General features: G+C 41.9%; 1 protein-coding gene across 6 annotated transcripts in view; it reads left to right on the plus strand.

Annotated features, from left to right (window-relative positions):
* Tbc1d1 (TBC1 domain family member 1) overlaps positions 1-19,277 on the plus strand; it is a 214,895-nt gene that overhangs the window by 171,816 nt on the left and 23,802 nt on the right. For all 6 annotated transcript variants that reach the window (XM_076863854.2, XM_076863855.2, XM_076863857.2 and 3 more), the window contains 2 exons: positions 6,841-7,002; positions 11,764-11,922. In XM_076863854.2, the coding sequence (XP_076719969.1) occupies positions 6,841-7,002; positions 11,764-11,922 (321 nt within the window). The remainder of the gene's footprint in view (positions 1-6,840; positions 7,003-11,763; positions 11,923-19,277) is intronic.

Raw genomic sequence — 19,277 nt, forward strand, 5'->3', positions numbered from 1 at the left:
AAACTGCCCTATTCTAAAGGGGGAACACCCTAAACACGGATCCTGCCCTGGTCCTTGAGCAAGGTCACCTTTCAGAAGTCCTTCCACTAGACAGCATGGGAGTAAGCTGGCAAGGAATTTGTCATACCTACTTGGCTGATGGCTCCCAGCATCTCCCCCCTTCTGATTAATTAAACAACGAGTAATGTGGCTTAAGGACCGTGCCTGGTAGGTTGTCCAGTTCAACATATGGCTCTTACCCGTCATTGGAAAACTGACCTTTAGGCGTCAGCCTCCTGTCTTAGGTTGATACCACTGCAACTGGATCATACCCGTCACTGACTACCGGTCCAGCATACAGCCATACTTGTGGATAGGTCTATGCACCAGTGGGGGTGTGAGGTTCTTTGCCTCACCTCTGTTGGCCCCCAAATTTGGCCTTGGTGCCAGTGGGGGAGTGAGGTTAATGTGGCTTAAGGACCGCGCCTGGTAGGTTGTCCAATTCAACATATGGTTCTTACCCGTCATCGGAAAACTGACCTTTAGGTAACTGACCTTTAGGCGTCAGCCTCCTGTCTTAGGTTGATACCATTGCAATTGGATCATACCCGTCACTGACTGCCGGTCCAGCATATAGCCATTGGCCCCCAAATTTAGACCATCACTAGCAGAAGGGAGGAGGATACAGAAATGCCACGACACCAAGCCAATTGACAGTTCCTTTGGAAAAATTGCATCATTGGTGACACCATCAGCAAAGATCACTGGTGACACCATCAGCAAAGATATGCCAGCATTACCACAATTTGCTGCACTAAACGTAGTTACATAGTCCAGGCAAGTTCTGTAAGCAGTTCAAAGGGGAGGAATTTGTCCGTCTCCTCCCAAAGTCCGTTGCCTCCCAAAGTAAGTTGACTCCTTGATTGAGCATACTTGTTGAGTTATATTCATTGGGATGAAGATAGGAATTCTGGCAATGATGCTAAAAAGACATTATCCTGAAAAGAATTATTAAATATAATGAAAAGGAAAGGTGAAAGTAAACAAACAGATCTGTTAACCTACTTAAAAAACAATCCTTAACAGCTGTTTACCTGATTTAAATTAGTAAACAAGCAGATCTGTTAACCACCTTTAAAAAGAATCCTTAACAGCTGTTTACTTAATTTAAATTAAGCCATTTAAATCACGTGAATAAAAAATAAATAATTCGGATCCATTTTCTCATGAGCGCTCCTCATATATGAAATATGGACATACGCACACACAGACATATAACACAAAACACAAATGTGCAAACAAACGTACAACACATAAGATAATAATAAAGGCCTTGTAGCTTTACCTAGGTGAAATCTCCATTGCAATGTTTAAAAACTCTATAGTCAAAAAAAATAAAACTGATCAGAAAAACATTAACCTAGGTTTGTATGAGCTCAAAAAATAAAAATAAAACCTTATGATGTGGAAAAATGCAATAATAAAATAGATATTGAAAAAAGCATCCTGGTTAATCACAGTCGCAGATGTAAGAATGGCCAAGCTGGAGTTCTGGATATCAGCTGTTACGGATTTGAGTCAAATCATCTTCTTTTCGATCTGTAGAAATCGTTTTGGTTAGTCTTTCTGGAATCCAAATCGGCTGCTGTTCTCCCTGTGGAAACACGCAAACAGAGCCCCGACTCCAGACAATCACTGGGTCTGGACCTTTCCATTGTCCTCTTAGAATATCTTTCCAAAGTACTTTAGTCTTATGTACATTTTTTGGATACATATGTCTTTCCGCAGCACTAAGTCCTGATGAATCCAAATTTTAAAAATTTAGAGTAAAAAGGGTTATTTTAAGTTTATCTTTGGGGGATATATACCCCTTTCCAATTCCCTCTTTTTGCTTTAATAAGCACGTTTTAATTTTATCTTGAATGTCTGTATCTAATAGTTGTCTTAGCTTTTTGCATTTTCTATTTGAAATACCTTTACTTTACATTTTTAACCATTTTCTATCTTAATTCTATCTTCTAGTTTTTTTTTTTTTCCTAAGGTTTGTACATTCACCCTTAGTTGCTTTTTTTTTCTTCCTAGTTTTCTTTTGTTCCCTATTTTGTGGGTTTAAAATTCTTGTCTTCTTATCTTTTTTATCTTCCTACATCTTCTCTCTTTTTTCTTACCTTTCTGTACTTCTGTCTTAAAGTTTTCCACTTAAAATTTTTAATCTTCTTTATCTAAATCTTTTATCCTATTATCTTTCCATTATCCTGGGTTTTTTTTTTTTTTTCTCCGTCATGAAGGCATCTTAACCACCTTCAATTTAACCTTTTAAAGCCTTTTAATTATCATCTATACTGTACTTTTAAATGTACTTTTTTCACCACCTACAGCTTCACTCTTTTAAACGAGGCTTAGATTCTGTTTAAATCGCTTAATGTTAGTTTACATGGCTGCCCTTCAACCAAAGGCCTTTTTTACTCCATTAAGAAGCTTTGTCTCAATCTGCCATGTACAAATATCTTTTTCTTCTTTCTTCCTTTCTCAAGCTTTTAAAGTACAACTTTTTACTTTAAAACAGAGATTATCTCATCTAGAAACATTTCTTTTTCTTTTAACCTTCCATATTAAAATATATTTTCACATTTTGAATCTTTTTATATCTCTTTTTAAGCCGTTAACCCTTTTTATAAATTCACATTCTGAAATAACCCTTATAAAATTTCCGATTTAGACAAATTACTCCACTTTAAGAAGATGAAAGACTTTCATGTTTTTTATGATACTATAATACTGTAATTGAAACCCAACTGAAACTTCTTATACTCTTTGTATATAAATTACACCTGATAGAATCTTAACTCTTAGTAACCTTGTTTTAGCAAAGACATAGACCAAAGCAATATTAAAACTTTTTTCCATTCACCAATTTATGAAAACACACATAATGTTTAAACATATTACCTTATGGAACTTAATAAGTAAAGAGTACTTGATTTCATATTTAGTGGTTGATATTTTAACACTTTAGTTTTGTAAATTAATTAGAACTTTGTAGAAACCAAGATCTTAGACAAATGTAGTAAACAGAACTAGCCATCTCTTTCTTATTGAAGAAAAATCCTTCTACAGGATACCATGATGGTCCCATTGATATATTTAATAACTCGTCTTTAAAAAGCCATGGGCTACATTTTTGTATTGTATCACATATGCCCTAATCGTTCTTGGTCTTACTGGGGTGCCTCCTTTCTCTAACAATTTCTCTTCCTCGGAGGCGAACAACTTAAAACCTTGAGCCAACCATTTTCCCCAGTTTGCCTGAGAAAGTTCTAGGAACAGGCAACTTGAAATAAAAACAAAATATATCAAAACAAAAACACATTGCTTTTTGAAATGCTCACCCATTCTTTCGCTCTCCTTCAGGGGCGAGTAATTTCACTTACTTCCAATTTTTAAATGTTCCCCGTACGGGCCACCAGATGCCGCAGTCTCTGGCTGGGCACAAATCACGAGTCTCCACACAGCTTGTAGATTCAAACAGCAATTCTTTATTCCCGAACTCACACCGGCCGTCTACAAACACGCTCTGGGGGAATCCACGTTCTCTTCCCAAATCCACACTCTGCCCTAATCCACTCTCTCCCAAATCCACTCCGCATGGGCTTCTGTCTCCCAAAATATACTGTCTGACCCTAAGCACTCAAGAGGAACTCAGCAGCAGGATACGCCCTATTCCAAAAGAGGAACACCCTAATCTCCTATTATACTAAACCGCCCTATTCTAAAGGGGAAACACCCTACTCTCCTATTATGCTAAACTGCCCTATTCTAAAGGGGGAACACCCTAAACACGGATCCTGCCCTGGTCCTTGAGCAAGGTCACCTTTCAGAAGTCCTTCCACTAGACAGCATGGGAGTAAGCTGGCAAGGAATTTGTCATACCTACTTGGCTGATGGCTCCCAGCAAAGGGGAAAGATGCTGGATGACTTCTTTAGAACATTAGGAGAAATTTTGACTGTAAGTGATGAGGTGAGATCAGCACCTCACAAAAGCAGAGTGTGTGCTGCTGTGCCAGTGATGACTGGGCAGACTAGGAAGAGCAGGTGGGCATTTGCTGGGTTACCTGGAATATCTTGCCAGGTGTTGCATAAGTCACTGGCCCTTGCCAGCATCTTTCTACTGCTTCCTTGTTCCATCGGGCTTTTTGGCAGTGTTTACTTCTTATGGCCTTTTATTTTTATTACTTGAATTTGTTTTTCTTTGTAGCTCTATTATTGTTTGACATATGTTTATCTTTGTGGTCAAATCATGATCAACTTGCTGAATATAGATCAACTTGCTATATTATTCTCTACAGTCCCTGTATTTCTGAGAAAAATAATCAGCAATAACAGACTGATTGCTGGAAAACATTAATGAGTTTTTTGTGGGGTCATTTGGGAGTGCAGCTAGAACTATTATTCCATTACACCCAGGAGCAAGATTTAACAATTTTAACAAGATTTACAGAGTTGGAAAGTGTACTATGTACTGGAGAGACCATCATTCTGTGATATTATTTTCTTCATTTGCTTCTTAAAAGAAGGTTAAATTGCATCTCTTGAAATTGATCAAGGGTTCAAGCTGACTTGGATGCTCTTTGGAAAAGAAATTAAAAGGGTATGCATGAGAAAGTTGCTCTTCTGGTTAAGTCTGTTTCCTGACTTTTGGCTGCAGAGATCAAATGTCTGTTGCTTCTGGAGGCATTGCATCCTGGAAGGGATCAAACCACTGAAATCTACCTCACACCCTTGTAGGCTCTTGGCAACTAAACTTGTCATTTCCTCAAAGTTACACAGCTAATTTGTGGTGGTGTTAGGACTAAAATGCATCACCTTTCTCAAGCTAGCAGGCTTCCATTGAATCTCTCTGCAAGGTTTTTGTTTGTGCAAGGCTGTGGATGGAGCCCATGGTTTCCCACATGCTAGGCAAGTGGGAAACTACTGAACTACATCCCTTTCCCTTTTTATTTTGTGACAGGGCCTTGCTAAGTTGCCCAGGCTGGCCTTGAACTTGTGATCTTCTGCACTCAGCCATCAGAGTACCTGGGATTATAGGCATGAACCATTTCACCTGGCACCCCACCACCACCACCACCTATTTTTAAATACAGACGTGAACATCCTAATGCAGGACAGCAGAATGTACTTTAGTGTAACCATGATTTAGGATTAGCATGTTATTGCTTGTCAGATTAATTCATATAGCTGCATTTTATGCTTAATTAAGATTAAATGTTAATCATTATTGCATCTCCATATGATGTGATAATATTAAATTTCCAGTTGCAGGTAAAGGTATTTTGATTTACAAAAGCTTTTTCCCTAAATGATGCATATTTGTTGTGAAAAATGAATTAAATCCTTAGTGTAGTTCTCCTAAAATCTCTATAAGAGTGGAGGTTATGTAATTACTGAGCCACTTAGCTTTCTGCTTCAAAGTTTTCAAGAGATGGTAGCAGTTGGCTAGAGGGTGTTGTCTGTGAAAGCAGTTGGTCAAGAGCAGAATGGAGGATGGGACAGCATGGTGGGCCTTCACCAGACCTGACATTTAGTCACAAAAGTCCAAGTTAGTTTCTGTATCTGTGTTATATGGTAACAGATGTTTAGACAACTCATGCAGGATTGCATTTGATTTCATTTAGTCATGACTCCCCAGATACGTTAGGATTCTGCAACAAAGGATGGTACTTGGGACAACAGCAAGATACCCAGAATTAGCCTTTGCAGTTTAGTCCTCAGGCCAGCTCTCTCTGGCTGTGTGAGGTTCTGTGGACTTCAGAGCAAGTTTGTTGCTTAGTGTGCTGGACTATGATGCAGAATTTACTGCCAAAGAACCTGGGCCGACACTGAGACCCCAGTGCGAACCAGTCTCTGTTCAGCACAGTGAGTCCTGAACCTGATTTTGCTGCAAGTTAGTTCATCACTAGTGAATTTATTGTGTTTTCTCATACCTAGAACAACTTAAGGTTGACATTTTTTTAAAGTATGAATTTCAGAGATGTAAATTTAACAGGGCCTAGAAAAAATATTTTTCAAAATAAAAGGACAAAGTAAAGATGGTAGATGAAAAGTCCTTCAAGTTAAGAGGACAGGCAGAACTGGCCTGAAAGCACTCAGCTCCTGGAGCTGGTGAACAACCCTGGGCAAATCATTTAATCTTATGACCTTCAGTTTCTACCCCCTGAAATGAGAGATCGGACTGGAGAGTCAATTTAATTGTCAGAAGTTTTCCTTTATTGATTCTCCCCTTCCAATTTGGTAATTAGGTCTAATTCTTCTTACTACAGTTTTAGATTGGATGGATTTGGTGGAGCACAACAGTTCTCTTCATGTATATGAGGAAGTATTGGATTACAGGAGTGGAATTCTGGTTAGCTTCAGGAAACAGAAACAAGACAATCATAGATGCTAGGTAATAGAGGCTTGGCTCTGAATAAGGAGGAACTACCCTTAGAGATTTCCTCCCTGTGTAGATGAAAAAAGAGGTTGCATTCTAACCATGCCACACACTGGGAATTTGAACACATAGCTCTTGCTTTTGACATGTTTATAATTTCATAGTAGCTGTGAAAATGAAAAGAATTGAACAGAGGTAGAATTTATCTTACAGTAGGACCAACAGGACACTCTGGGTGTGGTAAAAGGATAAGAGAAATCAGAGGTACTTCCTGTGTTCTAGTGTTTCCAAGACAAGGAAGATGGGTGACTTATCCTTAACCTATTCAGCAGCTATTTCTGGTCCATCTCTTGGTAGCTGAGAGCAGCGGCCATGTGGGTATGTTGTCTATAGCTGTGGTGTCCACTAACCTGCTCTCACCTGGTTGCTTCCAGCCTCTGAGAATGACTTGCTGAACAAGCGCCTGAAGCTCGATTATGAAGAAATCACTCCTTGTCTTAAAGAAGTAACTACAGTATGGGAAAAGATGCTTAGCACTCCAGGAAGATCAAAAATTAAGTTTGATATGGAAAAAATGCACTCGGCAGTTGGACAAGGTAAGCTTATGTCGAATCGGCTAGCCAGCCTCACCCTTGCTGATGACTGGGAGAAGTGTGGAATAAAGACATGTTCAAGTCCAGTGTTAATGGCCATCTGTTTTCTTTTTATCACATTGTTACCTACTCTATTTCTTGATATCTTAATTGATGTCAGTTTCATTATCTTTCATAACTTCTTAAATTAATTATTCCTAGAAAGCATGAAGACAATAGAGAAAAATCCAGGGGTTTACTTGCCTGTAAATTGCATAATGATCTAACGATATACTCTGAATTAAATGGTACACTAAGAACTAATGTGTGGTACTCCCCAAGTACTCTAGGGAGACCACAGTGTATAATACACAAACGTGCAATTTAGGTGACTCTAGAGTTGGATCCCAGTCCTTTCACTATGCAGTGTGACCTTAGGCAAAGTCTTAAACTCTCTGAGACCCATTGAAACACACATGGAATGCATAGCATGTTTCTGCTATCCCATAAGGCCTCGGAGAGTAGCTGTACGGTCTAGTGTCTCAGTGTGATCTGTCAGTCTGACCTCTTACTGGTCCATGAAGAGGTAAGTACAGAACTTGATGTTAAGCATTTGGAAATGTTTCCAGCAATTTAACACAGTGACCCTCATAAAAAACAAATGTAGACATACATTTTGTCATTTTGTTTCTCTTGTTTTGTCTTCTGCTAATTCATTTTTACTGTGTAATAGAAACATCAGTCTGCAATGGATTAGAAAATTTTTAAACTAAAAAACTGATCTTTCAAAGATAGTTTGAGAAGTATCATTTTAGAGCTTAATTTCAGTAAATGTTTGTGTTCAAGTGAAATTATTTCTTTTACAAAGGCATATGCTGGCCAGAGTGGAAGCCTTCTGAGTACTGTCCTACATCTGGTTCTACTGAGTTCAAATGGACCTAGTCCTGAGTGGCCAGATGTTGGGAATAAGGGTTGCACACAGGGATTTATACCTATGTTTCTATGTACTCTATGTATGTATTTATACTTATGTATGCCTGTGGTTTTTTCTGACTTTATCTTCATGCAGAGGAAGTTCATTGCTAAGAGAGTGGAACAAAGCAGTTTTTGAACCATTGTCTTTTAGGCATTTTAAGACCTTCCACTGAATTTTGACAGCATCTGTGTTAGTGATCCTGTGTAGTTATTGCTGGTTGCCACTTTCCCCTTACCATGGATAAGGACCCTTAGGTTTAGAACAGCTGATAATGATGGCTAAAGGTTCACAGAACAGTCACTTTGTGGGCTCCTAGGGTTCTGACACCCACACTGCCTTGGCTGTACTGTTCTCAGAAGCCAGGAATGTGTTGCACAGGTGAGGACTTAGGGTCTGAACTGGTGGAAGCTTCCATTTTTACCTTTGGCAGGTGTCCTTACCTTTCTGGGATCCTGCCTCCTCCCTGGTAGCACGAGAGGCTTGGACCAAGCAGAGGACCTTAGGGCTATCTTATATTTCTGACATTTGTAACCGTCATGGTTGTTGGATGTATACACCTCCACCCAGTTACACCAGGTGGCCCCTGATGGCTGTTTCAAAAGAGAAGGAAAGAACACTTCTGTTCTTGGTGGCGTTGCTTCTGCAGAAGGCCTTGTGTGTTCTGGCAGCTGTTCAGATGTTGGAGTTTCTCAGCACCTGGACATTGGTTTCTCATTGTATGTTTTAGAAGGAGACCAAGAGAAACACTCTAGGAACCTGGGCCCTGCTTGGTAAAGTCTGGCAGGGATGCTGGACAGTGTACATTCCAAGATGAGCTGAAGCTCACACCTCAATGTGATGACCCTGACTTCATCACATTGCTTTGATTCAAGAGCCATCCTTCTTATGGTTTCAGGGACTTCATCAGTCAGTCAGCTTCAACATATTAAAACTGAACGATTCCAAACAAATGACTATTGTCCATCTGTGGAATTTAATTTAAAAATAAAAATAAATAAAATTTTTATTTTATTTTATTAAAAAACCAGTAAATTATTTTATAAGATAAATAAAATAAAAATACATACATAGAGTACATAGAAACATAAGTATAAATGTGTGCAACCCTTATTTTCAACAGCTGGCCACTCGGGACTAGGTCCATTTGAACTCAATAGAACCAAATGTAGCCATGTGACAGAAATAAAGAAATTCATAAAATTTTCCCAAGTTGAGATTAGATGGAAGTGGCAGGATTGAGGAGCTAGCAAGGGAGAATAGAAAATAATTCTGTGGAATTTCAGGTAATTCAGAATTTAGTTTGGGCCAGAATGATTTCTCTAAATATTTCTAAATATAAACTTTAAAAAGCTGGAACATATTTTCCTAGGAATGGAATTGCAAAGTGGCCACCTGAGTAATGAGAAATATCAACCAGATGCAAACTCTGCTTAGCTTTGACCCAGCAGTATCATTTAGAAAAACTTATTCTAGAAATCAGTCAGTCAAAAAACTACTGTATGCAAGCATGCTTATTATGATATTGTGACACTGTTTAATAGCTAGACCCAGAAGAATCCAGTCATGACCATTGTATGTCATACTCCTTGAAAATGATAGAGTAGTTGTCTATTTACTGATATAAAATGTTTGGGACAGGTTGTTCAGTGAGAAAAAAATATATATACTACAGTGTGGTCTTGTGCAGTTAATATTTCCATAGCAAATACATGGAGAAGCGTCCTTGTGTTTGCAGATATCTGGGTTATAGGCAGGTTGACATGCCCCCCTGTTCACCAGCACAGTCCTGGTTTCCAGCTCTTGTCTTGAAATCAGTAGCCTTCCTCCTTCACTTTCAGAAGTTCCTGTTTTGGATGGTAAATTATATGTTCACTCTAGTTGTGAGTGATTTTTCACTTTCTTCTTTGTATCTTCTGCATTTTCATCCTTCCCCCTGTCCCAGTGAGCATATGATACTATTCAAAAATAAAAAGTTATTTACATGAAAGGTGGAGGAATGGCCTCCTGCCCACCCAAAACCCTGCCTATAGGCCCTGGAGAGCCCCACTACCAGGTCTGTCTATTGAGTTATGAGAAAAGCACAACTGAGCTCAGAGGTCACTCCAGGCCATTCTTAGCAAAAATGTTGGGTCCAATTTGCATGACCCTTTGCATTGATAAATCAGAGAATCTAAACTAACTCTTGAATCCCAGCATATCTGGTACTCCCTAGTGACACAGCCAGTATTCTCTTCCTCCAAAAAAACAAATTTCTGATAATGGGAATGATTTAGTAATAAGAGGAAATTATTATAAGAGGACATCTCATAACTTGGGAATATTTTCCATTTTGCCTGAGAATGTTCTCTAAAGAAAGCCCCACTATAAATCACCATGCTGGCTGTTTTCCTGCTCATGTTTGCTTCTAGTCTGAGTCTGAAGTATGTTTTATCCAAGACTGAATGGGTAGGGAAGCAGAGAAGAAATGGCACTACATAAAACAGCAGATATCAGGATTTCCTAGTTCTATGTAACAAATTATTACAACTTTGTTGCCCAAAACAACAGAAATTTTTCTTCACAGTTCTGGAGGTCCAAAGTCAAGGTGTCAGTGAGACTGCACTCGGCCCCTTCCCGCTACTGCTGGCTGCCAGCTTCCTGAGTGTGTCCACATCCTCTGCCTCTTCCACAGTCACGCTGGCTCCCTCCTCCTCCATCTTCTCCTCTGTGTGTCTGTTATACCAATACTTGTCTCTGGATTTAGGGCCCACCTGGATGATCCAGAGTGATCTCCTCAATCCAGGATCCTTATTTAATTAAATCTGCAGACCCTTTTCCCACATAAGAAAAAATTAGGCTCCAGGGATTAGGAAGTGGACATACACTTTTTGGGGGAGGCACCATTCAATTTACACTGCACAGAATCATCAGATTAATGCTGGGATAAACATTAGAGAAGGCATGGGATGTAGTCAGTTAATTGGGACCTATGTTTCTCCCAAAAGCCAACTTTTTTTTTTAATAATTCATAGATGTAAAAGAAGAAACACAGTACTTACTACACCTGAAGCATTTCCAAAAGGTGCCTGCAGCAACTCAAAACCCTTAAGAATTCCTCTCTCGTTTGTTTTTTATCCTTTTCCTTCATCCTTAAGGTTTGGCTTATTAAGTGATGGATTCCGTGAAACCTGCAATGCTCTGGTAGCAGTGAGCCAGCTGTCCTTCATCTGAGCTCTGCCTCACTTGGGTTCTGTCCCTTTTATGTGATCACAGTTCATTCTGTATTTTGTCATGCTTGCTCTTATTTTCCTAGAACATTATTAATTGGCATCAGGTTGGGGCTTGTGTCATATTCACTGGTTTAATTCCTCGCAGTGTCTAACAGTCCCAACATAGAACGTCTTAGAAAGATGAAAGGAGCAAAGTGAGTTGGCCCATCCAACAGCTTGAGAGCTGAGGCAGGAGGATCACAAGTTCAAAGCCAGCCTCAGCAACTTAGACCCTATCTCAAGATAAAAAATAGAAAGGACTTATGGCTTAGTGGTTAAGCACCCTGGGTTCAATTCCCAGCACGCCCCCCACCCCCACCCCCCAAAAAAAAAAAACAGGTTAAAAAAACCAGGGACAGGGCTGGGGAAGTGAGGGGAGAATGGGGGTTGGTTGGAAGGAAGCAGGGAACAAATTTGGGGTTGTTTTCCTCCCCTTGCTGGGCTGAGAATTCATAATGCAGCAAGAAGTTGGTTCAGTGAAATGAAACACAGCTTATTTTTATTGTTAACTTGTGTTCTGTTCACAAATTGTGCCTGTATACTTTCTGCCTTCCCCCAAAGGTGTGCCTCGTCATCACCGGGGTGAAATCTGGAAATTTCTAGCAGAGCAGTTCCACCTTAAACATCCGTTTCCCAGTAAACAGCAGCCAAAGGATGTGCCCTACAAAGAGCTCCTAAAGCAGCTAACCTCCCAGCAGCACGCCATTCTTATTGACCTCGGTGAGTCTGAACTATCGACTGCAGATGGAAATGGATGGCTCCCTCCCTTGAAAAATCTGAAGAGTGTTATTTAGTGATTTAGTTATTTAGTGATCTGCCTTTAGGTTGAGCAATCAAAATTTACGGCTGAGACTTTTAATTTAAAAAGCCCTAGAGTAATCACAAATGTCCTCTTCAAGTATATAAAAATCTCTGTTTTTACTGGCAGCTCGCTCCTTCTGCTTGGTGGGGGTATTCGTTAAGGCCGTTCATTAGGTCATAACTGTAGTTTACTCGGTAATTCAGGTATCGATAGGACGTTTTTATAGTCAGCTGAAGGAACATCCTGGGAAACATACAGACTTGGTTTAATTACAGGAGCCGCTCTTTACTGCTCATTCATTTGGAAAAATTGTGGGAAGCCTAGAGTGTGTGTGTGTGTGTGCATGATGTCTGCATTTGGGATGATTTTATTTTGAAAATGGGTTGATACCTATCTCTTGACCAGTTTTTAAAATGTGAAGATAGAAACAGTGTATCAGATATATGTTTAGTTGCTAGAGTGGAGACATGGCTGAACTGGGACTTCATGGTGGTGTACAAAGGACCCTCTGACTGTCTGGAGCCCTGCAGGGGTTGCAGTGGCCCTGTGTCCTCTTGCCTGCTGCCCTTTATAAGGGCCCGGTCTTCTCTGGTGGGGAGCAGGCTCCAGAGTAGGAGCTTGTCATGCTGCCAGTGGAGCACGTGGCCCTGCTTTCCAAGATACCTGTCCTGGTTGTCCCCTGTGCAGGCTCCCCAGCGGCCCTGTCAATGCAAGGATGCGTATAGCCCAGCAACCCTGATGGAGGTGGCAAGAGGCAGAGAAAATACGTGGGATCAGGCAGTAGCAAGACTGTCAGTTTTCTAACCTTAAATGTTATCTTTCAGAAACTGTCCCTGGCTGTGGCCTCTTTTCCACATGCAGCCTGGATTAGGTGCTTCTGCCAAGCCCTTCCACCCCCATCCCATGCTCTTTCCCCCTTGAAGCTTATCACATTTGGTATTCATAGTGTGTTATTATTTGAAGCTAATACTTAACAGTACTTTGGACTGAATGTTGTGTAAGAGTAATCTACTTGAGTTAGTCCTCATAACACTGTCACAGATATTGTTGAGAAATTTGAAATAGAGGTTAAGCGACTTGATCAAAACGACACAGCCCACTTTCTGCGAAGCAGTATGGTGTCAGAACCCATGCTCTTGACTGTCCCACCTGACAGGTCCCCCCACCGCCACCCCGTAGGATATAGCCCTCTGTAGTCTGGACTTGGCTATTTCACCAGCATACCTTCCACTCTTAGGATAGTGCCTGTCACATTATAGATGCTTAGTGACTCTTTGGGATGTTGACTAAGAGGCATTGCTCTAGCGTTGCAATTTCACACAACTCTCACAACAGCCCTGAGACTAGACCTGTATATATCCTAATGAGGAACGAGGAACCTGAAGCACAGAGACGTTAGAGTCACCTCAGCAGAGGTGCCAGGACCTAATCCATGTTAACTCTGCAGTACAGTAAGCCCCACCTCCTGAAGGCCCCTGAGCCCAGGAGCTCTGTGGATGGTGATGCTGGGAGGCTGTGACAGGCCTTGGTGGCTGGAGCCCGTTTGGCCCACTGACCTTAGGGATAGCAGTTTTGTGAGTTGGCAGTAGCCTTGCTGCTAATATGATGACTAACAGAAAATGACATCATGTTCCTATCATGTGAAATGAAGTAAAAAATAAATTCAGGGTGGGAAGTTGAAAGGGAGTACAGAGAGTTCCTCCTGTCCCGCTGTACTCCTTCGAGGACGGGAGGAGGGAGCATTTTCCTCTTTGTTCCTCTTCCACAGGCAGAATCTCCCTCCGCCTTGTGTCGCTTGGATGTCATCACTTTTCTGTGAGGGAGGAGACAGTGCAGGTCAGCCCCAGAGCCACATTCCGGCCAGGCCTCCCACACCCGACCAGGTGGCCTCTCTGCTGAGGCTGGCAGAGCCTGGCTACACTATATCCTCTGTCCTTTCCCATCTTTAGTCTCTCCCTTCTGTGCCCCAGAGGCCAGCTGCATCATCCCCTGCCCCAGTGCTGACCCCTCTCCTCACCTCTTACCCAAACCTGACCTTGTCTCCATTTTCAATACCCCCCCCAGACACCCTCCCAAAGTCCTAAAAGAAGCACAATGTATTTTCCAACTCACTTTGTGAAGTTATCCAGGGACCCTCCCAGGGTCAGCTCCTCTCCCCCACTTGACTCTGAGAAGCCTGAATGTTGACCCAGACCCAGCAGGAACTCCTCTTGCCTCTCACCGAGACCATGTTGTGCCCAATCAGATGCTGAGAGTGCACTTCCTGTTTCACATACACCATGGCCACCTGGGGGCCATATAGACGTGTGGTACAGAGTGAAGTCAAATCAGTCCTGCATTTCTAAAGTGGCATCCCTATGCTGGTCAGAACAGGGACTTGTTGGTTTGATGTATTTTGGTTTTTAATAATTTTTTTTTCTTCCCCTGCTTCTTGCTTTACTTTCTGAAATTGGCTTTTAGTTTAAATAGAATTTTGTTAAGATTTACATCTCCAAAGAGTAAGAGTAATAGACCTTATAGTTGGGTGGTGTTTCATAGTTTGTGAAGTGTTTCCTTCTGCTTGGTCGGGTTTCTTCTTTATGCAGCACTGTATGGAATTGGGCATGCTAGTTCCATTTTAGAAAAGATGAATGAGGCCCTGAGGATTGAGTGCTATGCCCAAGCCACAGGCTACTCAGTGGCTTCCATGTCCTGCCCCTCTGGGATACCTGTTGCTTCTTCTCTGTCCCCTCCATCCCTACATGTGAACCCAGGAGGAAATGACTGCTCTAGTGGCTTGGCAGGTGACACTTGGCAGGTCACTCAGGAACTTTCCCCACTCTTTATGCCTGGTTCCAGCTACATCCATTGTCCAGGATTCAGATGACCCTGACCTTTCTCCTCTCTAGTCTCTGACTCTCTGTTCGGAGTGGATGACATGGACCACCAAGCATTCTGCCATTTAACTGGGGCTTCTACTCCCATCATACCCACATTGGGGGCTGCAGGTGACACTGAGCAACTCCCTGAAGCCTCTTCTCAGGCTCACTTTTTCTGCTCCCTTCCTGGAATGCCTTCATCAGGTAGCTACATCCACCTGGTGATGCTGTCTGGCCTCTCCTGGTAGAGGAGGGATTTACGTGGAAGAACCCTTGACAGTCCAGAGACATAGAATCCCTGCTAAGGCAGAGAGCAGCATGGGAACTCATCTCCCACATCACTTCTTACAGTTTAATTAATGTGTGTTATAGGTCAGTAAAGTGGTACACTGGGTAGGGCCTGTGAGGGTCTGATGAATCTCTGTGCCCAGAAGTGTCCTTTTGAATGGGCTTCTAGAAACCCTGCACCAGTCAGATGAACTCAGGCTGCCCACGCTGCCAGAGTGACACAGTACACGTGTCAAGGATATACTTGGGTCAAGACTGCAGCCTAGGACCTGTCGTGCTTTAACTTCCACTTGATTGTGTGTGTGTGTGTGTGTGTGTGTGTGTGTGTGTGTGTTGCTGGGGACTGAACCCAGGGCCTTGTGCATGTGAGACAAACACTCTACCAACTGAACTATATCCCCAGTCCTCCCCCCACTTATGTATTTTAACCAGAGGTTTAAAACCTGCCTGTTGTCTGGAAGAAAAGGAACTGGTCCAACTGTTGAGAAAGAATTTTTCCTTGCCTTTTTAGAATCCACAGAAGTGAAAGAGTAGTGGACTTCCAACAATGAGTCTGTCAGTTGAGGGTGTTTATGGTGACCTCACATGAGGAACAGTGAGTGTCTCCCTTCCCCTTGCCTGGCTAGTGGTGGCAGTACTGTGCCACATCTATTGCTGGTCCTTGCTGACAGGTGCAGTGGGAGTACTGTGTTTTCTTTCATATTTGGGTTGGAGTCTGGTATGAGAACTAAAAACTTCCATGCCAAAAGCCAGCGAAGGACCTAGAATTTATCTGCAGCAGTCTCAGTAAGTATCTGTCCAGTCCGGGCCTCTGCTCTGTGGAGGTCAGCTGAACAGTCACAGTCTCAGTCTAATAAATTCCTGTAGCAGCAGCTGCCTGCACTATTCCAGCATATGCTGTTATTTCTGATATCATTGAGATTATATCATGAAATCATATTTGGTCATTCAAATGTGCCCTGTAACCTCAGAGTGATATTACTAAAGGCGGGTATAAATGAAATGGGTGTGATTTCATTTCCTGTTAGAGGTCTGTACTCTTCCCGTTCCCCTCAGTTGTGCATGTGCTAACAACCAGTTCTTCCTGCCACCCTGCCAAAAGAAGCCCTCCTGTTAAGTATCTGCAGATTTCCATGGTGTCAAGACGCTACCACCATCACTTTTAAGCTACCAGCATGAAGTCAGGGGTGGTGGAGTTGGGCACAGATGTACATAGGGCCCAGCACCAGCAGTCACTGTGCTGTCAGATGTGTTCTAGAAATAATCCAGTGTGCTTCTGGGTTTGGGGTGGGAGTGAGACTTGTTAAACCTCTCCTTGTTTAATCTCCCCACCATGCCATTGATGGGGATTCCAGATAGTTCTTGAGCACCTGGTGTGTTCTTGCCTTTAGGAAGCACACATTCCAGAGAGGGAAAGAGTCATTAGGCAACTGATGACGAAATTATTTAAAAGTCTGAGGAATGATATAAAGGGTATTTTTTTTTCTCCTTCAGTTCCTCTTTTCAAATTCTGCTCAGAGCCAAATGCAATATTTTAAGAGGATGTTAGGACCACAGATCCTCATCCAGGAAGGAATCCTGCAGATCATTTGCTTGTGGGTTTCTCTATCTTCTGCAAATAAGGAAACAGCCCAGGAGTTGGAGGTCTGGGTGGGCTTGCTGGTTTCCAGAACCACTGCAAAGATTCAGGGATTTCCTGGCCCCTGAGGAGAGGAGCAAAAGAAAGTCATTAGTAATCAACTGTTCAGAGCCTCAGCCAGACTGAATAGCTTTGCAGGTGTCCCCACACTTCCGTGGAGAGGCTTCAGGTCTCTATTAATAGTTACAGTGTAGTTGACAGAGTAAGCAGGGGCCTCACCCAAAGTGAGGTCAGGTGAGCTCTGTAGAATGAGGCAGGACACTCAGATTGGACAGTGCTCCTCACTGCATTGGGCAAGGGCCACCTGCAGGATCCCTTGAGGAGCTTATAAACATATTTCTGAGGGGCCAACCTGGAAGGTACATGTTCAACCAGCCCCAGGTGATCTGATGCAATTCCTCTGGAAACTGCTGAGGAAGGTTCTTCACCCTTCCCCTGGAGTGGGAGGGGGAGGGGAATGTGGAAAAGCATCCCTTAGAGTGCAATTCCTTGGGAACACTTAGATGGCAGAGCATTCCATGAAAGTTAAGTTCTAGGTAACAAAATCATTATATTAGCTTTAATAGGGGATTTTCTTTGTGCTCATGTTTGATGGTCTCCACTGAATCTCTCAGTCTGATTCTCAAAGCAAACAATATTTTGCTTGTAGTGACTGCTGAGTGAGCAGTGAAGTGTAAGGGGTTGACCATGTCTTCAGGTGTGCGCTATGCAAGGCTCTAGGCCCCAGAACCCACTGCAGATGAGCATCACATGTATGGTCTCTAGGAACTGTGTTTTTTCTCCCTAGTGTCAGCTCAATGTCTGCTAGTTTGGGGTGTTAGCAGTCTGCAGCACCAGTGCTGGATTATATGAATATGAATTTTCTTGGGAACATTTTTAATCCGAATGGTCCATTCTCTGCCTAGTGGCCTGCCTCCCCCTCCATATCTGGTCTATGTCGGGAATGTGAAAAGTTGGGGTGTTTCAAAAATTCTGACATCAGAATCCCTTTCATTTAAAATTATTGAATAGCCCAAAGAGTTTTTGAACAATTCCTGTCCATATTTACCACATCAGCAATTAAAACTGATAAAGTTTAAAGATACTTTTATATTTATTTTAAAATAACTATAATAAACTCATGAATATATTATGGAAATGACTTTTCAAAAAAGGTAAGAAGACTGATGTTTTACTGTTAAGTGTCTTTCATATCTGATTTAAATAGAATCAACTGGATTATCATATTTGCTTTAAGTCCACCAAAAAAACAAACAAACAAAAAAACCCACCGACTCCTCAGATCTGTAATTAGAAAACAGAAGGGTGACCCCTGAACAGGAGACCCTCGACCCCCACTCAGGGCCTTCAGTTGTGAACTGTTGACCTCTAAGAAGGTAAGATAGGAATAGAATACAGGGTAGAGCATGGACTGCACCACAGAGTCGGATGGACAGCCATTCTCTCCTCAGTCAGGAACTGAAGGCCAAGGCTCAGGGCTCTTCCCCTACCTGGTGTGGACCTGGGCACCCATCTTACTGTGCTGAGTACAGCACTCTGTGACTGAAAATTGCATTTAGAATCTCATGGCACACACTGGGAAACTTTTTCTAGCTTGATAAGTTTCTGGCATAAAGAAAACCAATTACACTTTCTAAGACTGTGCAACATGGATGACTTGACAGGTTTGAGTAGTAACTAAAGATGGGAAAGGCTGGGGTTCACAAGTATTCAGTGAATCTAGAAGGTGATAATGTTTATTATTATTACCTGGAATTTATAGTAGCTTTCTAACAGGGTCGATTGCCAGTGTCTCATTGGGGGGTGGCTACCCTAAAACTTAAAAGTCTCAAATAATTAGTAAATAACAAAACACAAATATTCAGAAATATATTTACAAACACAAAGACCCTGATAGATCTAGTCCACATGGGCTCTGGAACTAGACAAAGAGAAGATGGCTCTGGTGTTTTATTTAACAGGGTACATCAAAGGCAGGGATAAGGTTTCAGGGGCTGAGTCTTGCTTCGAGATGTCTAGTAGTCGGCAGGTTGATTGGCATCTTCTCAGGTCACACCTATCTCAGGTGCATGTGGGATCTTTAGCAGAGTTTGAGTGGTAAATTCACCGGCATCAGGTGGTCAGTCGCTGTGGTGGGTGCCTTGGGAAGTTCCCACTGCCACTTATCCCCTCACTAGGCTACTATGAGCAACAGTCTGCACACAGCCACGGATGGCACATGGCAGCTTTCTTTTCTGCACAATTGAATTTCAAATTTTGTGAAAATCAGTTATTGAGCTGAAACTTTCCTTTGCCTTTGGAAGTACATTAGTAAAATTTCCAGGCTCATGTGGAACATTATAGTTAATAAAGTAATACAGGGTCACTCTTCTACCTTGAATGTAAATTATTTTGCATTAGTACTTCAGAACTGTGGTATACATACCTCTTTTTTTTTTTCTGTCTTGCTTGGAAGTGGGGTCTTCAGAATGTGTGTGGTACATATCTG

Source organism: Callospermophilus lateralis, chromosome 8, assembly GCF_048772815.1.
Source record: "Callospermophilus lateralis isolate mCalLat2 chromosome 8, mCalLat2.hap1, whole genome shotgun sequence".
In the NCBI taxonomy this organism is placed as follows: domain Eukaryota; kingdom Metazoa; phylum Chordata; class Mammalia; order Rodentia; family Sciuridae; genus Callospermophilus; species Callospermophilus lateralis.